Here is a 25,323-nt window from a genome sequence, read left to right as displayed (position 1 = left end):
AAGGCGCTTTTAGGTCCTATAATCTCATTTCAAATCCTTTTACCCACTCCCTACTCTTTTTGGCCTTGAAATTGCAATCCTCTTTCAGGACTAATCTCGGGACTAATTGGTGCCAGCACTCCCAGTTTCTCTCCCCGTTTCTTCCCCCTCCCTCTCGCATTGTTCAGGTGGTAAAAAGGACGGCGGGCCAGGGCTCAGCGCCCCTATAATGAGTCTGTTCCTACAGAGTAACTGTTAATAATTAGCAGGAAGCATTTTGTCTTTAAATTGCACAGCGGGAGCACCAAGATTTCACAGGGCCAAAGAATGGTTTCACTGTTGCTCGAGGAGCAAAACGGGTTTGTGGGCCGCCTGCGGGCTGGGCGTCGCGACGGCCGTCGTGCCCTGGGCCCAGCCCCACCAGACGGGAACGCCAGGCGGCACAGGCAGCCACGGCATTTTCCGGAGCTCCACTGGCAGCAGGAGGGAGGAGAGAAGCGAGGGAGAGCCCTGCACACCCCACCTGCGGCACTGCTGGGGAACACGTCGATGTGACAGGACTGAGTGCGGTGAAAGAACAGCCTTTTTTTAAGAAGTATTCCAGAATACAATTCCCTGAAGAATGACGAGCAAAGAGGAGATTTAAGAAAGCCTGCTACTTTTCAGCTAATGACTGTATTTGCAGGTAGTGCCAAAAAGGAACAATGACTTCTCTTACTGAGGGACTATCAGTGTTGACCATTTCCCAGCCAGACTTGGAAGCAAAATTAGTTTTTCTGTAATTGGAAACTTCAATCTAGCCAGTGCATTAAAACAAAACCACAAAAAAAGCTATTTCCAATGGACGCTTGTTTCTAGCAAACCTAAGGCTAACCTTGAGCAAAATAAGCCAAAAGCTTACTTTTTAATTCAGGCAAAATAAGCCCAAGGCTTCAAAAGTTTTTCAAGCTGGTAGGACTGCATCACCAGAGTCCACATAAAGTTTTGACACCTGGATATTGTACAGTGTCTTTGACTGTCCTGAAACCGAAGGACAACACAAGAAAATCCATGTGATGAGAAACACATTGCTTCCATCGTACCCCCAAGGAGTGCTCTGGAGTCTAAATGCAATTGCGACTACATCCACACCCCCATTCACTACTGCGAGCCCTTAGGCATCTGCAAGCAGGTATGCCATGAAGAATACGTTAGCATTAAAAAACGAAAAAGATACAGCTCTTCTCACTCTCCTGAGAGATAACTCTTCTTGTGGAGCGTCAATAAGAGCCAGACTGTCAGGTGCCGAGACTCCTGCAGAAGCCAGCACACAAGACACAAGGTCTCACTAGGTTTAGGGAATCTACTGCTACTGCAAAGAGGCAACACCAAAGGTTTCTGTGTAAAAAGACATACTCTCTGGCACACTCAGCCAGCATCTGACTGTCACTGGAGAAAAAAAACACAGTCTGTTACTGCAAGTACCATCTAGAAATGGTGTGGGTACGCAACAGCCACACAGTAAGAACGTGTCATTTATCTCCGGTCACAGAAATTGATAGCAAGTTTGAACACAGAGCTGCAATTACTGATGATTTTTCTTCGTTTGCATGAAGCCTGAGATCAGGCGGTGCCCCGGTGGCTTTTGAATTAAGGTAGGTAATAAGTATGCTTAGTTCTGTGCATACTACCGTCCTCTGAATGTTAGGTTCCCCCACCACTCTAAAGCCACCCACAGCGTGACACCTCACTGAGGGACTTGTGTTATAGAACATCAGCTGGAACAAGTGCATTTAAATTCTCCATCCCTTGAAAATGCAGTTTGCAAACCTTGTGCTCAGGATCCATCGCTTATTTCTGTTTGCCTTTGCGTCAGAAATTTCAGACAGAGGACTCTCCTCAGGTCATCCAATTCAGCTTTCTGCCAACAGAAAACTTCCTACAGTCAATTTTCTAAGATTTTATTGAGTCTGCTTTTCAGCACTCTACCAGATGGATTTCAAACCACTTCCTTTAAGAGATTAATTCAGTCTAATAAGTTCATTATTTGCGCCTGGTCAGTGACCAAGGAAAGATAAGCCAGAGTCTGTGTACTTGTTTCCTCCTCACATGCTATTAAAATGGAAAGTTTTCCATCCAAGTGTCAAAGTCTGTTCATAACAGCAATACAACAGAGCCAGAGAGACGTCCCCATGAAAACCGAGCACCTGCGTTCACAGAGGGATTCTGTTAACTTGTTTACAGCATCAAAACAACCTCCCTTTTTCACCTTGCAGTTTGAAAACTGGAAATCAGAAGACAGCAAGAGAAGATCAGTTCCTGTCATCAGTTTCCTCTCCCCAGGTCGGAATCTCCAGGTAGCATTTTCCACTTCGGTGTGGTCCAAACTCCTGTGCCAGCCCAGGCTGCTCTACTGCTATTTCATTAGAGCCCAGGCTGAGAGACGCAGCAGATTGCTGAACTGTGCCATGCCAATTACCCTCTCTCACCAAGCTCCTGAAGATCATGAGGAATCATGAAGTTGAGGTGCAACACCGCTTTCCCCAATTGTTGTTTTACCCAGTACTGGAAAACTTTTTATAGCACATAAGTGACTTGAGAACACAGGTTTGCAAGTCAGGAAACCTTTAAAGCAGGTTTGTAGCACTCACCTACCAGAATACACCTGGGTCAACACTAAGCACAATGGTGCCTCCGTGTTCTTCTGCACAGAAACTGCTTTGGGAGTCTTAGCATAATTTTACTAGCACAGCCCCACGTCATCTAACTAGCCTCAGTGAAATTATGGTTCAATGACATTTCCTATGGTAGGAAAGCTTTAAGAAAGCCCTCATCCCTCCTTGAAGTCCCAGTCCCTTAAAATAATAAATCACCAGGATCTCATTTACAGTGCAGCTATTCAAATGTCTTCACTAGCACAACTGAGAGGACAGTGTGCTATTCTACTAGAGCAGCAACATCTTAACACGGCTTTGCAAAGAAAAAACAAAGAAAACACATAACAAAGGAAAAAAAACCACAAAACCAAACGAAATCCCAAAACCAACCCTGTGCTGAACAATCAGAAGATGCTGCTCCCAGGGTCCTCAGGCAGCTGGTTGAGAACCAGTCTGGAGACTGCTGCATGCCACTGTCTCCCCTGGTATGGTTAAAGCCCAAGTATGCTTTAGTTGTCTTAGGCTAGCCAAAGGGCAAATTCAGTAGCAAATCCAAACAGCCTGTGAAAAGTTTCCTCCAATAGTTTGGGGGGTTTTAACTGATCAGATGGCAACTGCTAGCTGGGTTTTTAACTCTAGTGTCTGAGAGTACCGCCTACAGAGTGCTAGATCTCATACCCACCATAGCAAACAGAGGATGGTCAATGGGCAGAGAAATAGGCAAAAATAAACTTCCCCACACCCCCCAGTGCCACACAACACAAACTGAACTCTTAAAGCTCTTGTTTCATTTCATTACAAAATACAGAGCTCATCAATACAACTTCCCCTGTTTCAAAGCAGGGATTTGATGGCAATATCCCCAGGGAGACAGAAAAAGACCAGTTCTAGCAGCTCCAGCACAAATTTCCATTCTCTTTTCCCCCCAAATCTGAGCAAGTCTATTTCTACATTTGAAGGCAAAAGCAGCAAAACATACTTAATAACCAAGAGATCTGCATCGCTTTAGCTATATAGCTGACTATGGCTCTTAAAATTTTCATGGAATAAATGTGTTTGTATAAAGTCTTCCTTTTACATTATGTTATACTTGCAAGTAGCAAAATAAAAGCTGGCTGCCTCAGAAACTTTGTTTGTTATTAATTCCCTTAAGTTTAGAAAATTATTTCATTCTATTTAATTGTTGTATTTTTTTAATCTCATGAGAAAAATGGTTGTCTTCATCTTTCATATGGAAAACAGCTAACGAGAGAACAATTTTTCATATAGAGAAGGTTCTCCAATTAATAGAGATCTTAAATACTTGGGGAGCTGTTACGAGTTTTGACATTGATCAGACAGCTGCCTGGAAAAAAGCCTTTTCAGGAAAGTTACATAATTAAAGTAACCCAGTTCCTTTTTGTTTACATTTTTTTCTCCATCTGATAATCCGGATTAAACATAAAAAATAATGACACCCAAATAACCCCAAATTGGCTGAATTTACATCTCTTTTTCACATACTTTTACTGAAACCTGCATCTTGCACTGCCACCAGTTATGAATTCCCAATGCCACGTGGACATTTTAAAGCATCACTGCATTGTTAATAACTCAGTCTTCAGCATCTGCATTACTATGTAATCAATTTTTCTAAATTTCACATATTCTGTCTTAAAAAACACCAGCACAGTCGCACAAGACTAAAACCCAGAATTATATACAATTCTAAACACAAAATTTAAAGTGTCAAAGAAAGAGCCTGTTCCGAGCACCCTAGTTCTTCAAACTAACCTGAGGAGGTTTTCCATCAAGCCTGTAATCACTGTTTGAACAGAATTTCTTTTGGAAGGATATATAATGGAATCCTGATAAAAATAGTTACAGAAAAAAGCAGTGAGAGGCGTAGAGCTCTGCAATATTTATATTATCCAGGCAGACAACATAGAGAACCCATCAGTGAGGTCAACAACTGCAGTACAGAGAACAACTAGCAACAGCAGTCAGGTATTGAGGGCCATAAGCAAAAAATGCAAAAAACCACCAGCTGTGTAAGCTGGACACTGACTACCACCTTTGAAAAGGGCAGAACAGTATACTACAGTTATTCCACTTTCATAAATAAAGTCTGTGTAGTACCAATTCTGATACCAAAAATATGTCATACAAGCTAATGAAAAGAAAATTTAACAAGTGCACGCATGCTGCAGCAAGCCAAGAAAGAAATACATTTACATTTGTATTAGCAAGACCCATTGGCTGTGCAATCTTGGATGTTTTAAGAGCAGAGCAATGAAAAATTACTATACATAACCAAAGTATACGCATGAGCCCACAGAGCGAGTTCTGGCAATTAACAGGAAGAGATTGCCAACAAAGCAGAAATGAGTCAGGATGAAAAGAAAGGAAAGATCTTTTATAAAACTCTGATCCATGCTCGTATCTGAGATGGCCAATCTCTTTAGCCATTCCCCTTTCATCTTCAAACACGGAGGTGGAAACCATGCTCCTTTGTAAACAGGTACAGGGGTGTACGTGACACCCCAACCAACTTCACCCTTCCCAGTGCTCCTCTTCTGGTATCCGCAAGTTATTCATCAACAAAATGAACTCCTGTAATGTGTTTGCTAGTCAAACTGCTTACACAAACCCACTTCAGACTAGTTGTCTCAAGCAATTCCCCTATCACTGTTGCTGAGAGTGTTTACTCTTTTGTAATGGAAATAGGTCACCTGGACTAGAACAGTACATTTTGTTTCTAAGGACAAAAGAGAGCAGCTTCCCTGGCAGCCAGGCTGCCTTTTGACATAAAAAGTACACTGTATAGACATATACCTGTGCACTGAAACCCCCAGAGGTTTGCACGTTTATCACTAGAACAACATCCAGTCATAGGGGAAAAAAACCCAAACCTCAGACTCAAAACAGGGAGTCTTATCAAAAGTATAACAACATCAAAACCACCAAACTGGATGAAAGCAACAGCCTGTTTGGTCCAGGTTTTCCACGACCCAATGCCAGAGATGGAAGTTTCACAGAAAGTGGAAGAGCGGCATAGCACAGTAAATCTGTGCTTGCTGCTACAGCCCATGTGGACCCGAAGTATCGGAGAAAATGACCTAAAACTAAAAATCCCACAAGGTCTAGTATCCTCTTCCAGATGCATCTGATTAGCTCTGGACGTGGTAGTTAAACAAAATTCCACCTTTTGGGGGACTATTGTGTAATCCTTAGCCTCAGCATCTTCCTGTGGTAGCAAGTTCCACTAACTACTTTACACACTGTTTAAACATTCCTCCCTGCTTTTTTAACCAGTACCAAAAAAAAAAAAACTAAAAACAAAACCCAAACCAAAAAAGAGGCAAATGCTGCTTTTTACAAACAGTTTCACAATATGCCACCGATGAGCACCCCACACATACACACTGCCTTCAAGGCCACCTGGAACAGAAAGCAAGCCAACAAGTTTCTTGGAATCTATCTAAAACACAGCCTCTTAATTCTGATTTAGGTTTAGATGTACCAAAATTGCTTGACAAGATTTTCTTTAAACAACCGTGGGGTTCCCAAAATTAAGTCAAAACATCTGTGAAAAAATACAGTACAAATCACCAAAAAAAACCTTCAGAGTTTCGTAATGGCTTTACTGAAAAAAAAAAAACAAACCCAGGAAGTGCAAGTCCTGAGCGCTTCTGTTTCACGAGGGGAAAGAGGAAGGAACATTTTATCAGGGCACTGTAGCATAAAGCGCATCGGACAAGGGAAGAGCCGTAGCTCTCACCTCCTGTCTTTTTAGTTTGGGACAAACAGGTGAACGCGCGGGGGTAGACAGGCTCTTCCCAGCCATACAGGGCTTTGCTGAGGATGGAAATTTCTCTACTAAAGACCTCCCACCTCCTCCAAAAAACAGTTTTTTAGATGAGTACTTCATTCCGATGAAACAAGTAGCTTGATTTTTCCAATCAAAATTCAAAACCCAAGTGTAAAAAAGTTTCAGTATGAAAAAAGACTAGAGTCTTTTTGTTCTGAAACTACATACATACACGCTTTTTGTTCGAAAACTTCAAAATGAGACATTTTAACACTGTTTAAGCCCTTTCAGTTTTTATTCCTCTGAGCCACATAAGTTCCTGCGAAAGGAAACAACTCCAGCAGAATAGTTTTATTCATACAAAACCCAGTTCCATCAAAATGGAAGGAATATCACTTTTACAGGGTAGGATCATAAAATCAGAGGACAGATTCACACACATTAAAAACTGGATACAACAGAAATCCAGGTATCAAGGTGATGAAGAGAGTTATAAAAGCCACACAAAACATTGCCACTAATCATGACCTGCATATGGCAACTCCAGCCCTGAGCTGAGGTTTCATGACATCAGGAGTGAAGTCATAACTGGCAATAATGATGAAAAAAAAATCACGATTCAAGCATTCAAATATTAACAAAGAAAATGATCCCAAAACTTACTCTCTTCAAACAAACAAATTAAAAAACTTCTCTTCTCCAGAAAGCATACCAAACTATATTTACACACTATACTATGAGCATAATACAGTATATACACATATCTATATGCTGGGATACCACAAGTATCCCAGAAAAGCGTGTTGGCTAATAAAGATTCAAAAAGACTAACCTGTTGAAACTTGTTTTGAGCTTTTTATCTGAGGATAAATACTTACTAAATAAATAGCTTTCAAGGGGAACTCCTTTCACTTTAAGATTTAGGGCCACTGGCACGGCAATATGATAGTGGAGAAGTTCTACAGATTTAGGATACCTGTGCTTTTTAAAAAAATCTTTTGGAGAAAGACTGATACTTAGAGAAATACTGGGTCAGATACACAGGCAGGTATTACCTGTGGACACCTAACACGAGTATGAAATGCAACGGCGCTTTTAACTGTATGTATAAAGTAATTGGAAACACTACTGTGATAAGCCTCGCTTAGTACGCAGGTGCCCCCTCTGTCTGAGAGATAAAGAAGCCAGAGAGGATTTTGTTCAGGACAAAGACCAGCTGGTCTGCAAGGCCTGAAGGTCAGTCCACCCTCCCCTGAAGCTCTAGATCTCCCAATCTGCTGTCAGCTGGCTCAGAGCCCAGGCTGAGGGTCCATCACCTAGTTCAGATTTTTTACCTCTGATGGGTAACTCAAGGCCAGATGGGCCGCCTTGATCACCTAAACCTCACCTTGTCAGGATTTTCCACAGTCACACCATAAGCATCAATGAAACAGGATCCTCTTATGTTCTGCTTCTCACTAGCGTTGTGCAGAGAACAGAGGAACTGATTCTCACTAGCCACGCTCATCCCCTTCAACATTTCTCTATGGAAAACCAGTTTTTTTATGGTGCAGTTTTCACCTTCTGTTACAACCTGGGGAGAAGCCAGATCATTTGCAGCCAGTTCCTCCAGCTCTTGGACTCAAGTGGACTGTCCCAACACGATGAGAGGCTGGCAAGCAAGTCTGCCTGGCAACTTTCCTTAGACAAGCCCATTGAACCCATGAGCAGAACTGACATTCTCAGAAGGATACTACACACGGAACAAATTGGTTACACAAATATTGGGAGTTTCACATACACTGCAACATGACACTTTAAACGCATTCTCTATTCCCCATTCAAATGTTAAGCAAAAGGATGAAAGGTCCACGCGGATTTTTGCTTAAGACAAAGCTGCAATTCTTGGAAATAGTCAACACACCTTATTTTGAGTCTAAACAAATCTTAAATAAATAATGAAGAGTTAAACTGCAGAATGCTTAAAGTTACAAGAGTAATCATTACAGAAAAGCCACCCCTTCCCTACTACTTGAAAGATTCTGAAGTTACCATAACTTTTGTTTTACTCATGGAAAGTTTATTACTACTAATATGACAGTAGAAATTTTCCTAAGAATGTCAGTCTTACAACAGAATTGCACATAAGGTGACTTTCCCTGTAAATCTGTCTTACTAAAGGAATCAAAGGAAAGAAGCCCAATAACTAATAGAGAAATGAAGAAAATCTAAAAGAAAAAGAAAGAATAATTAAAAATAAATTTTAAAATTTAACTTGAGTTCTGGAAATAAAAATCCCTTTTCTGAATCCAGCAGCAGTAAGATGTGAGACATCATGATACTATTTCTGGTTTCCCATGATTCATGGATTCTATGTTTTCATATGCAGAAGTCAGATGACTTCCACTGCTGCAATATTGTATGATTAATGAACGTGATGCTCACGTCAGCCACTGTGCATCATACAAACACCTGTTCCCAGGTCCTAATTTTCAACTGCTAAAATGTCAATGAATGGTTATTGAATTGCCTTACACCGGCTTCCCCATCCACGCAACTACTGCAGCTGCAATAGCGATGCAGTGGCTGTTAGAGATGGACTGAACACTGCCAAGTAACCAAAGGAGAGGTGTGCCCCATGCTCTCTGCTTTTTGCTATACCATACGGCCCATGCACTGCACAATGCATAGCCTAACTGTACAGGAGCACACCCTGGGGACAGCGAAGAAGAGGGATGGAGAGCTGCAGAAAACCATCTCAGAAGCAAGGCACCCACGTGCTTCCAAGTTTCTGCCGTCAACAATTCACAGCTCTGTCAATGAGGATACCGTAACAATTTTCATAGGGAAATACCCACAGCTAGAGAGGGATTTACAAACAAACTAATCAAATTTTCAAAACACATCCCTAGACTTTCCTTTTCCCATGAACTGAAGTGGAAATATTGATGGTACCATTCCAAGCTATCTTTGGAATAAAGCTATATTTATCTACAGAAGGCACAGGGCTTGGGGGTGGGGGAAGCCTAAAAAGCCAAGTAACTGGGAAGACTGTTCAACAAATGGGGCTACGAATAATAACAACGTTAAGCAAGGACCCGGTGTTTGCCCAGCATCTAGAGAAATATGGCAGGCTAAGGATGCTGCTTCACAGTTATTTACCAAATATCTGCAAACACGCAGCCAAAACAAAGACTCAATCAAACTTTTACTTATTTGGCAAATAAGAAACAAGACATTTGTACTATTTTGGGGGCATGGATGAGAAAGAATTGAAAACATCTCATCTAAGAAGGCTCAGAAGCATTTATCCAATTTCGAAAGGAACGAAGATGTGATTAGAGGGTTATTTGTATTTCCACCAGCCGTTCCTGCTGAGCACAAAGGCGCTGCAGAAAGGATTCACAGAACTGTTCTGTGGAAGAGGACAGACTCAGACTTTCTTCTTCTTTTTCTGTCCAGGGTCTGCTGCCACCTTTCCCAATTTATCCCCCTCCCCTCCACCTCCCTCACACTATAAGGTACAAGAAAATTCCTTTCAAAAGGTAAGAGCTGATCTGTTTGGTTTTCTGAAACTATGCTCAACGGGGTACTTCCCATATCACAGAAGTCTACTGGCTAGACTAGCTGATAAGAATGTCTTAGAAAACAAGTCCTGGATTGGCAAATCCTCAAATATTTATGCACTGATAGCATTACAGACATCCACCCAAGCAAAAGCTCTTTTTTCTTTGCTATTCCTGCCTGGCATCAAGCAGAACCAATGTTCTTTAACTTGCAAGAAAACAGAAATAAAACAGCATAATCCCAAAGTATAGATGCTCTTCAAATCAAGACACGTTATAGTGTCAGAGGGTGCAATTTGGAAGAACTTGCATTCCCTGTGATCTCTAAACTACAAAACCAGCAAAACAAAATTCCCCAAAGACTCCCTCTGCCTTAACACCATACCAAGAAAAGAAGACTACTTCTGACTCTATCCAGGAAGTAAAATACCCAGATCGATCTTGATAAAGGGGTTGTGACATGCACAGAAATTAACAGTAGACTGCTCTATGCTCAGCTTCGTTTCCTATTGAAAGCAAAAATAATAATGCAGAATTAAATCAGTGTTTTCACACTGGAAAGGACAACTAATTAATTTCTTTCTTTAGTCCCTTCTTGCAGGAAGACACCCTGCAATGTCTTTCAATGCTTCGAAGATTTCAAAGTTTTCCATGAATGGGAAGAGGTTGCTTCACCAGCTTCACTAAACGGCCACAGAAGATCATTTCTAATCTCAACATACAAAGTGTATGGATAAGAAGAGTGCTTATACATTGTCAAAAATTATAACCTACAACGTATTAACTTTGATGCAGGTTTAGCTTCAATAAACAACTGCAAGAGGGTGAAGCTTGTGACACTAAAGCCAAAACCCGCAAATTTTTGAAGGAGTTGTTCCAGTAACAGCAGTTTCCCAAGCAGCCCATCTACAACAGCCGTCCTCGGCGGGGAACACTTGGCTGTTTCGCATCCCTCTAACAGCCTCCAAGTTCCCCATCCTGAAGCAGGCTGTATGAAAACTGCGCACCAACAGTGACAGCGTGCAGCAGTGACTTCTGGAAGAGTTTTTGCAGCAGCATTGCGTGGAGGGACCAGGGGCTGGGGCACAGCCAGGGCCCTGCACAGGCGCTGCCCAGGGAACTCCTCCGGCACGGCCGCCCCTCACCCTCGTCATGGCGTGACCAGAGGACTTGTACTGGCAAGATGGAAGCAGAAAGCTAGGACTAAGAGCTGTAAGACTGTCTGTTTTCAGTCTCAAAATAGGTAAATGCAATTTTTTTTTTAAAGTTCAAATCCAAATGTAAGCGCACCCAGGCCACTCTCCTGCCATTTACCACAGGGCTCGCAGCGATGGCAGGTCCTGGCAGCCTAACCCTTTCCTCCTGAAATCCAAGTTTCACAAATTTTTCATTGTGTCTCTATTAATAAATTTCAAAAGTTAGTCAGGTGTTCATAATCACAAAGCCCCCTTTTCTTAATCTCTACCTCGGGATAAAACAATAAGGAAAAATATTTTTATCAGAAGCAGGTATGAAAAGACGAGACACTGCAGAAGTGATGAAGGTTTAAGGAGCTCATAGCATTTTTAGGGAAGCCACCAGCAGCAGGAAATAGCAATGAGACACTAAATTCGATAAAACAGAAGCCACTCCAAATTCTTCAAACCCCAGGCTAGTAAAGTTTCATAGAACTGGTCACTCACGTACCTGCAGGCCCTCTGTGATCCTGGCCCTGTACCACACACTTCAACACGGGGCAGGGAAAGGGAAAGCGGGTCATGAAGCCACACGCATTTAAATGAAACGCTGTTCTGGAAAGCGACTCTGCACAAGAAGCAGAAGTGGTTTTTCTGGGTCTCAGTCCTTCCTGAAGCAGAACATATCAACCGAGCTCACCCAAGGAGACATTCCAATGGGAAGGAGCAAACCAACACGGAACCCGACCAAGCCTTTATCAACAGTCAGGCCGGAGCAACGCAAGAAAGAAACCACTCTTTGGTTTCTCTCTTGGGCATGTTCACAATTTCGTCAGTTACACGGCAGCTTAGGACAGATGTGTCAAGGTTTGCCACTGGTTTAAGAAACTACAATTAGAAAAATACACTGGAAAAATGAAAAGCAGTGCAATAATACTCCACAAGTCTGTAAAGGGATCTAGCCGATACCCCTAGGTTGTCACTCAAATCTTCAAATATTTTTTATCCATGTCTGAAACTAATAATTTCTGTTATTTTACACCACGTTTCCTGATAGTTTTCAGCAGTAGAAGGAGTAATACAATTAAAAACTAGCCCTGTGTAATACATACAGAGAAAAGAATAATCCATTTCAAGATCTCCTCGAAGCACTACTAGAAGATAAAATCCCCACCTACAGTTCAGTTAGAGTCAGATAACTGGGAACAAAACATATGGAGGAAATACCAGGGCACTGACTTACATAGTTACTTAACCAAGTTTGTGTCTATAAACATATTTCAAGGTTGCTATTGCCAAAAAATTTGTAAATATTAAAAAAGAAACATATTAGACTAAACCACCAATTTTTCCACACCAAGGAGAGAGCTTTTTCTTTCTAACACTGTGTATGGGTATTAGTTCACCCTTGAAATTCATTGAAAATGACATGATATATACTTCAATTAGAAGAACCAGATAAAAATCCAAGGGCAAGGGTTTTTTTTTGTTTGTTTGTTATAAGTATTGTTTTTTAAGAATACACATCCAATCCAATTAAAATTAAATAATTCACATTACTATATTATTCTTCTTCTTACAGCTTACAGATCATCTTTACCCTGAATTGCAGTAGCAATTCAGAAAACGGTAGTCTGAGTTCCTTCTTATGTTCAAACACTGTCAGGTTGCTCTTTTCCCCTGAAACTATGGTCTTCTATACATGGAGCCCAATGTAATCCAAACTTCCTGCTTTGAGTCATATGTCTAATCTCAAACGATACTAGCCCAACACTGACTCAGCCATTCAAATGTGTGGGTTCACATCATAAAACTCCTTCATAAAAGGTCCTCTCTGTTATGTTTATGCAGGATGCTCTAGTGAAGTTGTAAAGCTAAATTACCTGATATAATTAACTCTGCTCAGAAAAGGAGAATTTGTCTGTTCAGTGATCATCTTGCTTGGGATATTTTTACAATACATTCCTCCACTCTGTGCTCAATTCACCCCTAAGGTGCTTATGCAGATACTAAACAGAACATGCGATTCATTTGTGTATGCTTTTTCTTTTAAAACATCTGATAAAGACGAGCAATAGGTCAATTTGCCCCCGTGGAATTGCACCGACTGATCCTTATAAACCTTGTAATTCCTCCAATTAATCCCATTCCTAGAGGCAGGAGTAATACTGACGAATTATCTGGTTCCAGATATATTTCATTAATATCAAGTGACATAGCTTCTCTCTTAGTTGTGGGCTTCAGTTACGTAAGACGGATGGACAGCACAACCTCTGCCACCCAAGGATTTTTTCCTAGACATATTATCTTCACCATCAGAAAAATTTCCCCTGGAATTTGTTACTATGACGATGTATTGCTCTGGAGATCCGACAATGGCGGAGTGGATTTACATTTTCCACCCGTTAGCAAAGTCTTTGTACACATGCAAAAACAATCACTTACATATGGGATTACTGTTTTTCCAAATGCACAGGGAATGTTTAACTTCTTGTGAATATATCACAAATATATTTGAAAAAAAATTATTTTGCCATGCAACTGCTAATGTCGAATTAAATTAATTCAACAGTCACTGATGGCCTAGACCAGCCTCGTGTTGATGTTTTGCCAGTCATTAGTAGATGAATAAATAAATATTTTAGAAGACCATGGGAAGATTAAGTTTTATTTGACAGCAGAATCGCTGAAAGATAGCCAGCTAAAAATAACAGCGAGACCACAATTCCTTCATACAAAATCCGTTCTCTTTCGGCCTCTATTTATGAGGCATTTGCTCCTGCAGCCAGACAAGCCCTTTGTTTTCGGATGCAGTGATTACACTGAAGACTCGAAAGCGCTTGGCAGCACAAGCAGTGTAGCAGCAGCTCTGACGTCCCAAGGTTTCCCGGGAGAGGAAGTTTCCCTTTCAGTTTTGGGAGCCGCTCGCGGGTGTTTCGGTAGCCACCCTCCCTCTCCCTCGCTCAGAAGACAGCTTTGCCATTTGCCCAGCTACACCTGGGCATGGCCGAGAGCGGGCAATCTTTCAAAACGCTTTCTTACATTCTGTGCCATTTGGCACGTGCCGGTACACCTCTCCCACACAGGAGAGCAGGCTGTGAGGCTGAGGTTCTGGCTACTCACCCACTAGAAGAGGCCAGCATGACTTTTTGTCCGAGGTCTGGCCAATGCAACCAGGAGGGGCAAGCAGCGTGGCCATGGAGGATGCAGGGGCAGCTGGCCCAGGGAGGCTCCCCGATGGCCAGCACCCTGCAAGGACGGCTCGAGCCGGCGCTGCTGCATCGCTTCCTTCAGCGCGACCTGGAAATGCCACCTGCGAGCTCCTGTGGCAATGTCTGCCAGCAAATGGCACAGCCGCGCCGGCAAACCCAGCCCAGGCAGGCAACAGCCACTTCAAACATAAAAAAAAAAAAAATAAATTGGAGATCCTCCTGCTTTCCACTGCGTGTGTCTGCTGGATTTTTTTGCTTGCGGGGATTAGAAGGGATCAAAATCCCTCCATTTCTGTGTCAGATGTGCATTACACTTTCACTTGATATGAGAATCTCTGAATAAATCTGTATGGGCATGATTAAAACACTCTTTAAAAAGGCAACAGAAATGATATAGCGAGGCTCTGGAAACCAGCCTTGTGCAAAGACCTAAATTACAATTTTAATGCCATTATTCAAATTATTTTTCTTTCTGTTCTTCTGCGAAGCACAGCAGCAGCGGGATGGCTGGGAGCAGGGGAAAAGTAAAAGTGGGGAAAAAAAAAAAAAAAAAAAGGTGGTAGCATGGAAAATATTTTCCTGGGGCTCCTCATGACACACAGGACGGAGCGACCTGCGCAGGGAGACCTCGGCCCCCCCCCCCCCCCCCCGGGTTCGGGCTCACCCCCCCTCAGCCGCCCATTCCAAAACAGGGGGAGGAAAAAACCCCAAAACACCCCAGCGCCGGCGATTCCGACCTCGCGGGACACGAAACCCGGCGGAGGATCCGCGTTTTCGGCAGAGGTTTCGGAGCGGCTGCCGTGTCGCCGGGCAGGATTACCCGTTACCACGGCAACGGCGCGCGGCGGGGCCGTGACGCAACGGCCCCCGGCTGGGCTACGCGTTGCCAGGGAGACGCCCGCGTTGCCATGGCGACCATCACGCTCATCGGGCGGCGAGGGCGGGCGGCGGCGGCCTCTCCCGCGGGCCCCGGCCCGGCCTCGCTCCCCGCCCCTCCCCGCCAGCCGCCACGCTAAAAAAAAAAAAAAAAAAAAAAAAATCCAAAAAATACCCCCACCCCCCCCATAATCCAACCACCCCCCCACAACAGCCATCACAGTCACGTCTTGGTCCCGGTGACGCTGCTGACCCCTACTACGGCCGGTTAACGACACCGTCCTGGTTTCGCGGGGCGCGGTACGGCGCAGGCCGCCATCGGCAACTGCCCAGCGCTGCCACATTCGGAAAAAGTGAAGAAAACAATCTCCCTGTCAGCAGCGAGGAGAACGCGGCTGTGTCAAAAGCCAACGCTTGCCGTCGCACCGGGCGGATGGCAGCCGTCAGTTCTGCCTCTCCCTTCGCTAACGTTAGCCATAACCAACGGCCAGACCAAAAATACATGAAAAACAAAACCCGCCCCATGCCCGTTCCACTGAAACAGGGCAGAAGAATGGCTGCTGCCCTGCCCCGTGCGCCTCTGGGATCGCTGCAGGGCCAGCAGAGGCTGTTGGAGTCGCGGACACCTCAGAGCTCTCCGCTTGCTTATATGCATATTTTAATTTCAGGCATTGTTTTGCGGCCCAGGCGGGAGCAGGACGGGCAGCTCCACCGGGGACGCGCCGCCACCAGCCATGGGCCGGGTGGGCAAAGCGTCCCACAGGCCCAGCCAGGCCGGGCTGCCGCCGCCGCCACTCCCGGACTCTCTTCCTTAGCGCGTTTCCAAACTGCATCGCTTAATTACATTTAAGCTCTTACCCAAGATTCACAGGCAACACTGGATGAAAACATTTAGAGTTGTAAAATGCATCTAGTTCTTACCTTTGATATGCCTGAGGAGATGTGGGAGGTGTATTGAACACATGCGAATATGGGTGATAGGGTGTCTTTTTCAAAGCCTGAATAAGATTTTGTCTATATTCTGGGTCTATACACCACAAGGACCCCTTTCCAATACTCTGCAAAGAAAAAAGAATTAAAAAAAAAAAATCAAATATTTGATCTAACGGCATAGCCTTATTTATTTAGCAGCATTTGTCAGGAAAAGCAGCAGGTTTGGGTTTTTTGTCTGACAGAAGTGAACTTAAGTTTTCTTGCCAGAGATTATCGCTCCATTAATAACGTATTGCAACAGTATGATTTAAATCACACTTCTGTGGGGGAAAAAGTAAGAATGAATGTTTGGTTGTTCCCCACCCCCCCCCCCCGTTACTAGATAATATGATTTATTAATATCTGGCAATTTTCCCATCACCCCATATTGGAAAAATAAGAAGCTACAGTTACTGTTAAATGGAAACTTCGAAGAAAAGTAGATTATTTCTGAAAGTGATTTTCTTTTCCTTTTGCTGTTAATACTAACAAGAAAGAGGGCTAAAAAGGAGTGGTTTAAACACCCTAGCAACTGTTTTAAAAATAAAAGGACTTAATCCTTCAACCACATGACATCAGTGCCATTATACTACAAGAAGAAATTAATCATCTTTTCTCCCCTAAGGGGAAAAAAATACCCAAAACAACAACAAAAAAAGCCCACGGTATAATCAGAGTTTAAACCATTTAAGGGTGTTGTGAAATCGTGATCTGTTAAAACAACAGTGTAATTACCCTTTCTGGACACACGGAGCAACTCAAGCAGTCAATCTGTAACACAAAGACTAGACTAAAATTCAGTATTTATTCTGCAGTTACGAGCAGTGCAATTTCAGCCCTTGTTTCAATCCCACCAGAGGTCAGGGTGCAGATATTTTGAATTGTTTTGTGTGAGTTCTCAAACAAACAGGAAAACAACTTTCCCTCGGCTCCACTATGAAAGCATACAAAATGAGAGCTCACGAGCAGCCTTGATAGCTTGAGCATACGTAAAAACAAACACCAGTCCTAACTATTGACTGAGCTCCACTGGCAGGCTTTCAAGGCATTATGATAAGACTTTTGGTAAATCTTGACATCTTCTGGAACAGGCAGGGGAAGCTGCGCTACTGCCTCAAGCTGCTTTTCAACCCAGCGCCATCCTTCTTCTCAACTCCAACTTCTATCAGCAAAGCAAGGTTTCATGTGTCAAAGAATAAACACTCACACACACACACACAAAATCACACCAGAAGTGGGATATTATTTTCTAAAGCCACAAGAAGACCAAAACCGGACACTTTTGAAAACTTGTCATCTTTGTGGAGCCCTACCAACTCCTCAGCTCTCCTCTGTCTCATGGACGGCTTCAGGATAGAGTGCAATGTGCAAAGTGCTTACAGACCTCCTTCCGAGCTTACAGACAGCAGATCTGCACTAAATTCTCCCCCCAGAAAATACAAAAATTAAAAAGAAAAATCTTCCCCAGGATCACTGGATGGCTGCGTGGTAGCATCTAGGAAATGCACAGCACTGCGTGAGACTTGGCTTCACAGAAAAAGAGAGGGGCTGGCACAACCCGCAGAAGCTGCAGCCACTTTCTTTCAGAAATAACCACATCTGCTGGAGGGGATGAAGATGGCACCATCTTCTGCAAGCTATTCTGGTGGAACCGGGAACATGGATCAAGCCTCTTCAGGGTGGCAGGGTTCAAGCCTGTCTCTCCCCTTGCTTCCCAAGGGCACCCTACCAGGAGGCCACTGAACAATCTAAGGGGAGACATCCTCCAGCTCTCAAGGTGCAGCGGGGCCCTTGCATGGCCAAAAAGCCCAAGATTCAAGTGGTCTGAGAGAGAGCGCAAGGAAGACTATTGGGCTTTTGTCTTGGTAAAGCACTACAGCAGATGACTGAAAGATCCACTGCCAGTGTCAGTGGTGGAAGCTGTGCGCCACACATCTCAAACCAGTTCGCAAAAAGGAGGTTGTTACGTTTAGCCTGCTTTTAAATACAGGACAATGAGCCAGAGACTTGACATGGCAAGTCTAGTAAGTGACTTTTTAGGCAAAGGACAAAGTCAAAAATAGAATCCAAACTTCTCAAATTCCATTTCCATGCTCCATCCAAGAGCCAGAGCAAGAAGAACACAAAATTTCCTTTTAAGCAAGCAACGTGCAAAATTAGGAACGTTTTTCAGGAGAAAACCTTTGCTGGATTCCTTACTCCTTACAGCATGGGATAAGCTTAAAAAAAAAAAAAGCTACACTTAAATACCATCTACCTTATTTGTACTTGCCGGAGCACAACATATTCTTTCCAAACTTCTCTGTTTTTTAATTTACTTCCAAGACAGACTTTTCATCTACCTGGAAGAGATTACTCCCCAAAACCCACCGGAGTTAGTTCAAGTTGAGGGCCCTATAAGATGAAGTCACTACTGAAGAGTAACTTCAAAACCTTTCATTACTGTTAAGCTAAATTTGTTTGGCTTGTCCATATCCTTGCAAAAGCCAAAAATAATCTCACTGAAAAACAGAAACTCTCGCACACAAAAAGTATTGAGAAGAATTATACTCCTTGTTAAAAGAAACACTGGGAAGGCAGATTTTCTATATTTTCACTGCAACCGAGCTGACTTACAGTTTATCTGCAAAAACAAACGCAATTTAAGGCAAGGCTCTCCAACCATGCAAAGTTCCTTTTTTAAAATAGTTACTTTTGTTTTTCCACAATCACACAAGAGAGCAGAAATAAAAAGAAAACTGAAGTGTCATCCGGTTAAGAATCCTTCTTGACTGTCGGAGGTGTGAAGAGCTTCGTTAACTGTCTGTTTAGATGTGTCATTAGTTTTCCCATACACAGAGCAATCACGGGAAAGGAAATCATTGGAACTCAGACCCATCGGTTAGTGATTAATTTCCATCTTATGACACTTGGCGTGCTGCTTCGCTACCTCCTCCAAGCCAAAAGTCAATAGTGGCTCCAATCAAAAACCAGCAAGGAAGAGGGGGGGGGGAAAATCCCTGGATTACATTTGTCTCCCAGGCAACAAGTGACTGAGGAGTGGATAACAGCCCCCTGATCATCTCGGCACTGGAGTGCTCTCAGACCTCCCGACACGCCGCCTCCTCCCAGGGCCAGGCACAGCCACCTCACTCCTGCAACTCACAGGTTACTGCTTCTGCATCCGAGTTTAAGGTTATTAAAAACAAGGGGAGTGTTACTCTGAATCCCCTTTCCCTTGTCCAAGAGCAGACAACAGTTGCAGGAAAGCTATTTCAGAGGTACTCATGGGGAGAGAAAGCAACACGTAGAAGTTACCCAGTAAAAGTTAATGACTTAATACTTTTTCTTTAAAAAAATTCCTGATTATCTTTCTATTATGAAATTGTTAGGCCTTTTTCTGTCACTTAATATACACGTAGATTGTATCAGGACATTGTGTACTAAATCCCAACTTATTAATTCATTTCCTCTTTCTCATATCTCAAATATACAAATCTGACACCCCCCCCAACAATTAAAACCAGTGCATTGCCATGAAAAGGTACATTATACACTTCGTGTCCATTTGTTTTTTCTCCCAATTAACCGCATATAAAAATTTTAATATCCTACTTTACACAACCTGCTAGGATCCAAACAAAAATGTTTTGTCATCTTTCAGTAGAATTGAAAAAAAGTTTGAAATTTAAAAATAAAAGAACTAAAATGCTGCTTGTCAGCTCTTTTAGTTGTTATAGTTGGGGATAACAGCATTATCCACTATTAAAACTCTTCATTATGAAGATTTTGCTTCCATATACCTTGCAACTAACTGCCTGGCCTTACATATCACCTATCATCTGCCCAAAGCTCAATTAAAAAAAATTGTGCATTGAGCTCCTTCCAAGATCCCTGACTGGGAAAAAATACATAGCCTGTCTATATAAAAATCCTGGCAAATGTTTATTTGCGGCATTTTGTTCCCTGGTTATTTTAGCACAGACTTGAAATGTGTTAGGAACGCAACTTTTTTTCTGGGGTTGTTCTTTTCATTGCCGTACAAACAGTGTGCTCAAAATAAAGTTTTGGGAAGAGAGCAGATACGGGAACCGCAAAACATGCGGGCTCCGAGGGCCAGTGGCAATTTCAAACTCTACCTTTTCAAACTCTGGTTACATGTTCTCTTTGAATCTGCACGGGACTGTGCTGAAAGCAGGATGGAGCAGCTCCAGGTGCCCACATCTCTCGCAAGAGGGTCCCTAAGAGAACAGCCCCCTAAGGGAACATTCCCCATAAGGGATGTAGTGGGATGGAGTGGTCTGAGCTGCTGCTTCCCTGGTCCTTGCTGTGCTTTTCTCGTCCCTGCATGTGCCTGGGCTTTCTTCCACAAGCGCATTTCAGTGATTCTCCTCGAAGAAAACTATTTTGCTGGCACAATTTTATGTCATTTAAACTCATTAAGCTGGCTCACACGAAGGGTCTGATGAGCACCCAGCGCTGCTGCAAAGCAGGGGATGGATGCAGGGAGCCAGGGAGGGGAACGGGAGCTCCCCCCTTCTGCGGCAGGGGCTGTGGTGACACCCTGATGCATCCCTCGGAACAGCACACCGAGAAAGGACAAACAGGACCCTGGCTCGACACAAAGCAGCTTGGAAAAGGAAGGAGAAAATCAGCGTGCCGGAGAGCAGGCATACACAGGAGAGCTGGGGTGGGCTGGCAGCGAGGCTGGCAGACGTGGCTCCGAGGGAAAGACCAGGAGTGCCATGCAGCCCAGCCCAGAGACACCGAGATGCTGGGCAGGACACATGGGCGCCAGGGGAAGCCGGGTAGGCTGGGAGGAGAGGAACAGAAACCAGAGACCCATGAGCGTGTGAGCGACCACACAGCTCTGCACAGGCACACAGGCTATGCCAGCAAGCTGAGAATTATTAAACTGAACTCTTTGAGTTAAGGACCTTGCTACTTTAAACAAGAGAACAAAAGCGAAACCAAGCCAACAACTCCCCACTGAGTAGGTCTGTCCTTTTTCTTCTCCACTACCAAACCAGGACGGGATGAGTGGCCATGGCTAGACTCTTCTGAACCCAAACTGTCAGCGATATGAACTAGGTAAATGGCAGCTACCCAGGCTGAAATGGTGTAGATGTACACCGTCTTTGACAAGTATGACATATTGGTGAAGCAAGCATGCTTGAGGAACTGTAAGAACATGCAGAAATTTCATATTACTCAAAAAAAAGGGCATTTCCAACCAGCATCTGCTATCAAATCTTGAAATCACACCACTGTGACTTATCAGTCCCTGGCTAGCTCAGTGTAAGTTGGTGCAGTCGTTAACACAGGACCTATGAATAACACTAATGACACTTTCTGCAGTGATGAGGAACCTTATGGTGCCAGTATTCACCATTACTGATCTAAAGGTTTGCTCTCAGCATGGATGAAATCTACTATTGTTACAGCAAATGACCTCTTTGCTAGTAATAGTGAAGAGATCACTGGGTATCAAAGGTTCTTACTCTAGGGAAACATTTATCCTGAGCTCCTTGCGCCCAGATACCCTGCAACAGCAGGCTTGAAGCAACTCTTCACCCGGGTTTGCAACAAGTTCATCCACAGGAATGCTGTGCAGCTTCTACAGGTGTTTGAGCATGCCATGTGAGCACAGAAGCGTTTCTCTAGGATTAAGCTTTATCGAACTGGTTTTTGAAATGCAAATTTCAAGAAAAGAATTGGATGTCACCACAGAATTTACAACTGCTTGAGTAGCTACAGTCAGGACCAGAATCTGAAAAAAAATAATTGTTTTAGACCAGAATAGATTTCTGTGCATAAGGTATGAGAGAGAACAACTTTTGTCAATTTTCATGTCTGCACCACATCTAATGTGGTGGCATGAAGTCGTCAGCCCCCTCTTCACAGCTGCCACATCTCTGGAACCGCTGCTGGTTCCTCACACCTCCACATGAAACCTCTGGGGGTGGCAAGAGCACACTGCCCAGGGCTGTCAGGCAGCAAGAACCCCCACGAGCTCCCAAGAAAACAGGCACGACGGAAATGTCTACCCAAGAAAAGAGCAAGGTATTTCACTCACCACCTGATGCTGCAAAACACAGAACAATTATGGAAACCTTGACTAAAACAGGTTTCTGGCTGGTTCCCAGGGACCGCAAACTAACAACAAGAATTCCTCCTAAAGACAAGTACTCCTCACCTTGTGAAAAACTCTATTTCATAAGAGAAGTGAGAAAATGGACAGGCAGGAGGAAGGGAAGTAAAATACTTTCCAGCTGGCACCTGATGACACCCTGCCTTCAGCTTTGAAATTCATGAAGGGGAACACAATAATCACGCCAAAATCCACCTCAGGAGAGAACGACTTACTTAAATAACTTTCTTGCACTATGCGGAGACACCTGCCAAGTGTCTTAAAGACCATCCTGCAACAGAACACAGATTACACATCCTTTACCAAACACACCGCTACTCTTGAATGTTTGCAAGAGCTGTGCAGGCACTACAGGAAACAAGTGGCTCACGATTACAAAATTCACCGAGACTAGAAAATGCAAGTCCACTGTGACCACTGAGGCCGTGTTGAATCAGCACTGCAACAGCAAGGGCAGGGAGGCTTTTCAATACCCAAAGAGAACTCGTGCAACCAGCAACACAACTCAAAGGCCAGCTCTGTGCTATTCACTTGCAGACAGCGATGATAAGAGCACACCTAACTTTTTTAGCTCAGCTACCCATCCCTCATGTTAGTACTGCCCTCCTCTAAATGAAGCTGCTAAAATAGGACCAACTCAGAATTGTAGTTCCTTTATTTACATGAGGCAGAATTAGCATACTAGTATCAAAAATGGGGAAAGATACTATATAACAAATTTTAAACTATTTAGCTGGCAAATGCTCAGGAAGATTTGAGATAAAGATGCTGAAGTTAGTCTGCTGGCCTGTTTAAAATTTTGTTGGTTATCTTTACTCATCGGTATTTCAAGTTATCAAGACAGACATAATGTTGCTTGCTCTGCTCGCCTACGTTGGCTCTCCATTTTTGAATAGCTTTATGAGTGGTCACAGATAATAGTAAACCTTTATCCTCTTTAACAGCTATGTACCTTGCAGATAAGGCTGGTGGGTTCTTTAGTTACTCCTTGTTTATGCGAATGAAGTAATTCGCAGAAAGACACAAATAGAGCATTTGAATCATCTGAGGTCAGCTGGTTTAAAAAAAAAAAAAAAAAAAAAGTAATACAACTGCTAAGGAATTCTTAAAGAAAGAAAAACAAAGCCACTGCCAACGATTGCTATTATTATAAAACACATTCCTTAGATCCACTGTAATCTCACATAAAAATTACAAATAACTATTCATGCAGTTTAAGGGTAGATTTTCTTCATTCTCTTCCAACGTTTCTAGCACAGACCAGTGAAATTCTGTATGGCCAGTTTTAAAGAATTGCACTATAGACCTTAACAGCAATTTTAATGACAGTAACAACTGCATGGTGAGCATCTTATTTTCAGAAACCCTCACTGAAAATCCCCTTACCTTAAAAACTTCTCCTGCCCTTCGGAGGAAAGTTTGGCAACATTATGTGACAGCTTGACACGGAGAGAAAACTAAAGTAGTGCTTGCAGGGAGCATAACAAAACCCTCACACCCACTTCTCCTGCATGTTTTCAACTTTTTTTTCAGTAAACTAGCAGTCACAGCTCAGCTCAAGCACAAAGCTGACAGAGAGCTCTGACTAGCTAAAACACAATTACACGACCATAAATAAATGCTCATTAAATGCACGAAATTAAACCTTTGATGGGAATGCTTGCTGGAGTATGGTGTTCAACCCAAGTGAACCAGTAGCATCAAGAAATCACCGGCTTTTCTCAAGAAAACAAAAGGTTGGGGCTTTTTAAATCTTATTTTGCTCCAAGTAAAAACATCCATTAGTTCAAATCACACAAGTCCAAGTCTCTGCTTTCATGCTCATCTCTCGTTATTTTAGCTCACTTGCTCAATGAGCAGACACCAGACACCAACACAGCCATCGACCTTTTAAACCCCTTGTTTGCCCTTAGGAAAGTGGCTTGATTCTGCCCCCAGTGGTGCCGGGGCATTAACCATCTCCATGCCTCTGATGTCTTTCCAGTTACCAAATGGGCACTGTCTTTCCAACTGGAGAGGTTGGGTGGGTAAGTAAATTCACTGAGAATGAGAAGTATGATTACAGTGGAAAAGGACTACTTAGCCTCAAAATAAAATAAAACAAAACCCTCAAACCAAAAGGGAAGCCAAGCATGCGAATAAACAATGCCACGGGAATAAAGAGGCCAGACCAGCACCATGAAGTAACAGCTGGCAAAAAGAAAAGACTGTGCATTCCACAGTCAAAAAAACCACCAACCTATTTCACAGGCAAGATGCAGTGCAAGATCCTGCAAGACAAAAAAGTGCTACCAAAATGCACACCATCCAGGTCTTCCAGTGTTAAAGGAGTTCAAGTCTCACCAGCACAAAACATATTAGAAGTTTTCTTTGTACCTTTGGACTTGTACGTGCTATCAGAGTGGAGAGCCTTGAAGGGACTTCAGCAGTGTCTTTAGAGGCTGAACCCCAAATAAACCCCAAAAGAGCACCCCATAAGTACAGCCACAGGCACGTGTCCTATGGCATTGTCTACCTGCCACAAGCAGAGCAAAGAAACGGGGTAACATCTCATGGCAATGGCTGTGAGAGGGCACAGGAGTGCACAGACAGTTTGGGTTTTACACAAATGAAGGCATTCATGAGCTTTTAAGCAATTTTTCACCTTGGCACTCCCCCTCACAACTATAGAGAAGTCAGAAATGTCTTCTAGTGCATGACCTAGACACCCAGCAAGTCGACGCTGCCACCAAAGGCTACCAAGCCAAGGCATGCCCCCAGAGTCCAGGCTCCTGATCCCACAAAGGGCACTTCAGTCTGGAATGATTCTCTATTTTTATTTCAGTCACGGTGACCCACTGCCAGATGACACCATGGGCACAGCCGGTCCACTGCTCCTCCTCCAGCCTCTCCACTGCTCCTTCAGCACGCCAGCACAGGTCTGGAGAACAAGTCTTATGAGGAGCGGCTGAGGGAGCTGGCATTGTTTAGCCTGGAGTAAAGGAAGCTGAGGGGAGACCTTATCGCTC

The 25,323-nt window shown here is 43.4% G+C and overlaps 1 protein-coding gene across 5 annotated transcripts in view; it reads right to left on the bottom strand.

Moving 5' to 3' along the window:
* Positions 1-25,323, bottom strand: part of FOXN3 (forkhead box N3) — a 215,787-nt gene that overhangs the window by 93,785 nt on the left and 96,679 nt on the right. For all 5 annotated transcript variants that reach the window (XM_054200089.1, XM_054200090.1, XM_054200088.1 and 2 more), the window contains exon 3: positions 16,135-16,271. In XM_054200089.1, the coding sequence (XP_054056064.1) occupies positions 16,135-16,271 (137 nt within the window). The remainder of the gene's footprint in view (positions 1-16,134; positions 16,272-25,323) is intronic.

This window comes from Rissa tridactyla, chromosome 4 (assembly GCF_028500815.1).
Source record: "Rissa tridactyla isolate bRisTri1 chromosome 4, bRisTri1.patW.cur.20221130, whole genome shotgun sequence".
NCBI classification, from domain to species: Eukaryota; Metazoa; Chordata; class Aves; order Charadriiformes; family Laridae; genus Rissa; species Rissa tridactyla.
The sequence above is the reverse complement of the archived record's forward strand: the minus strand, read 5'-3'. Positions and strand labels throughout refer to the sequence as shown.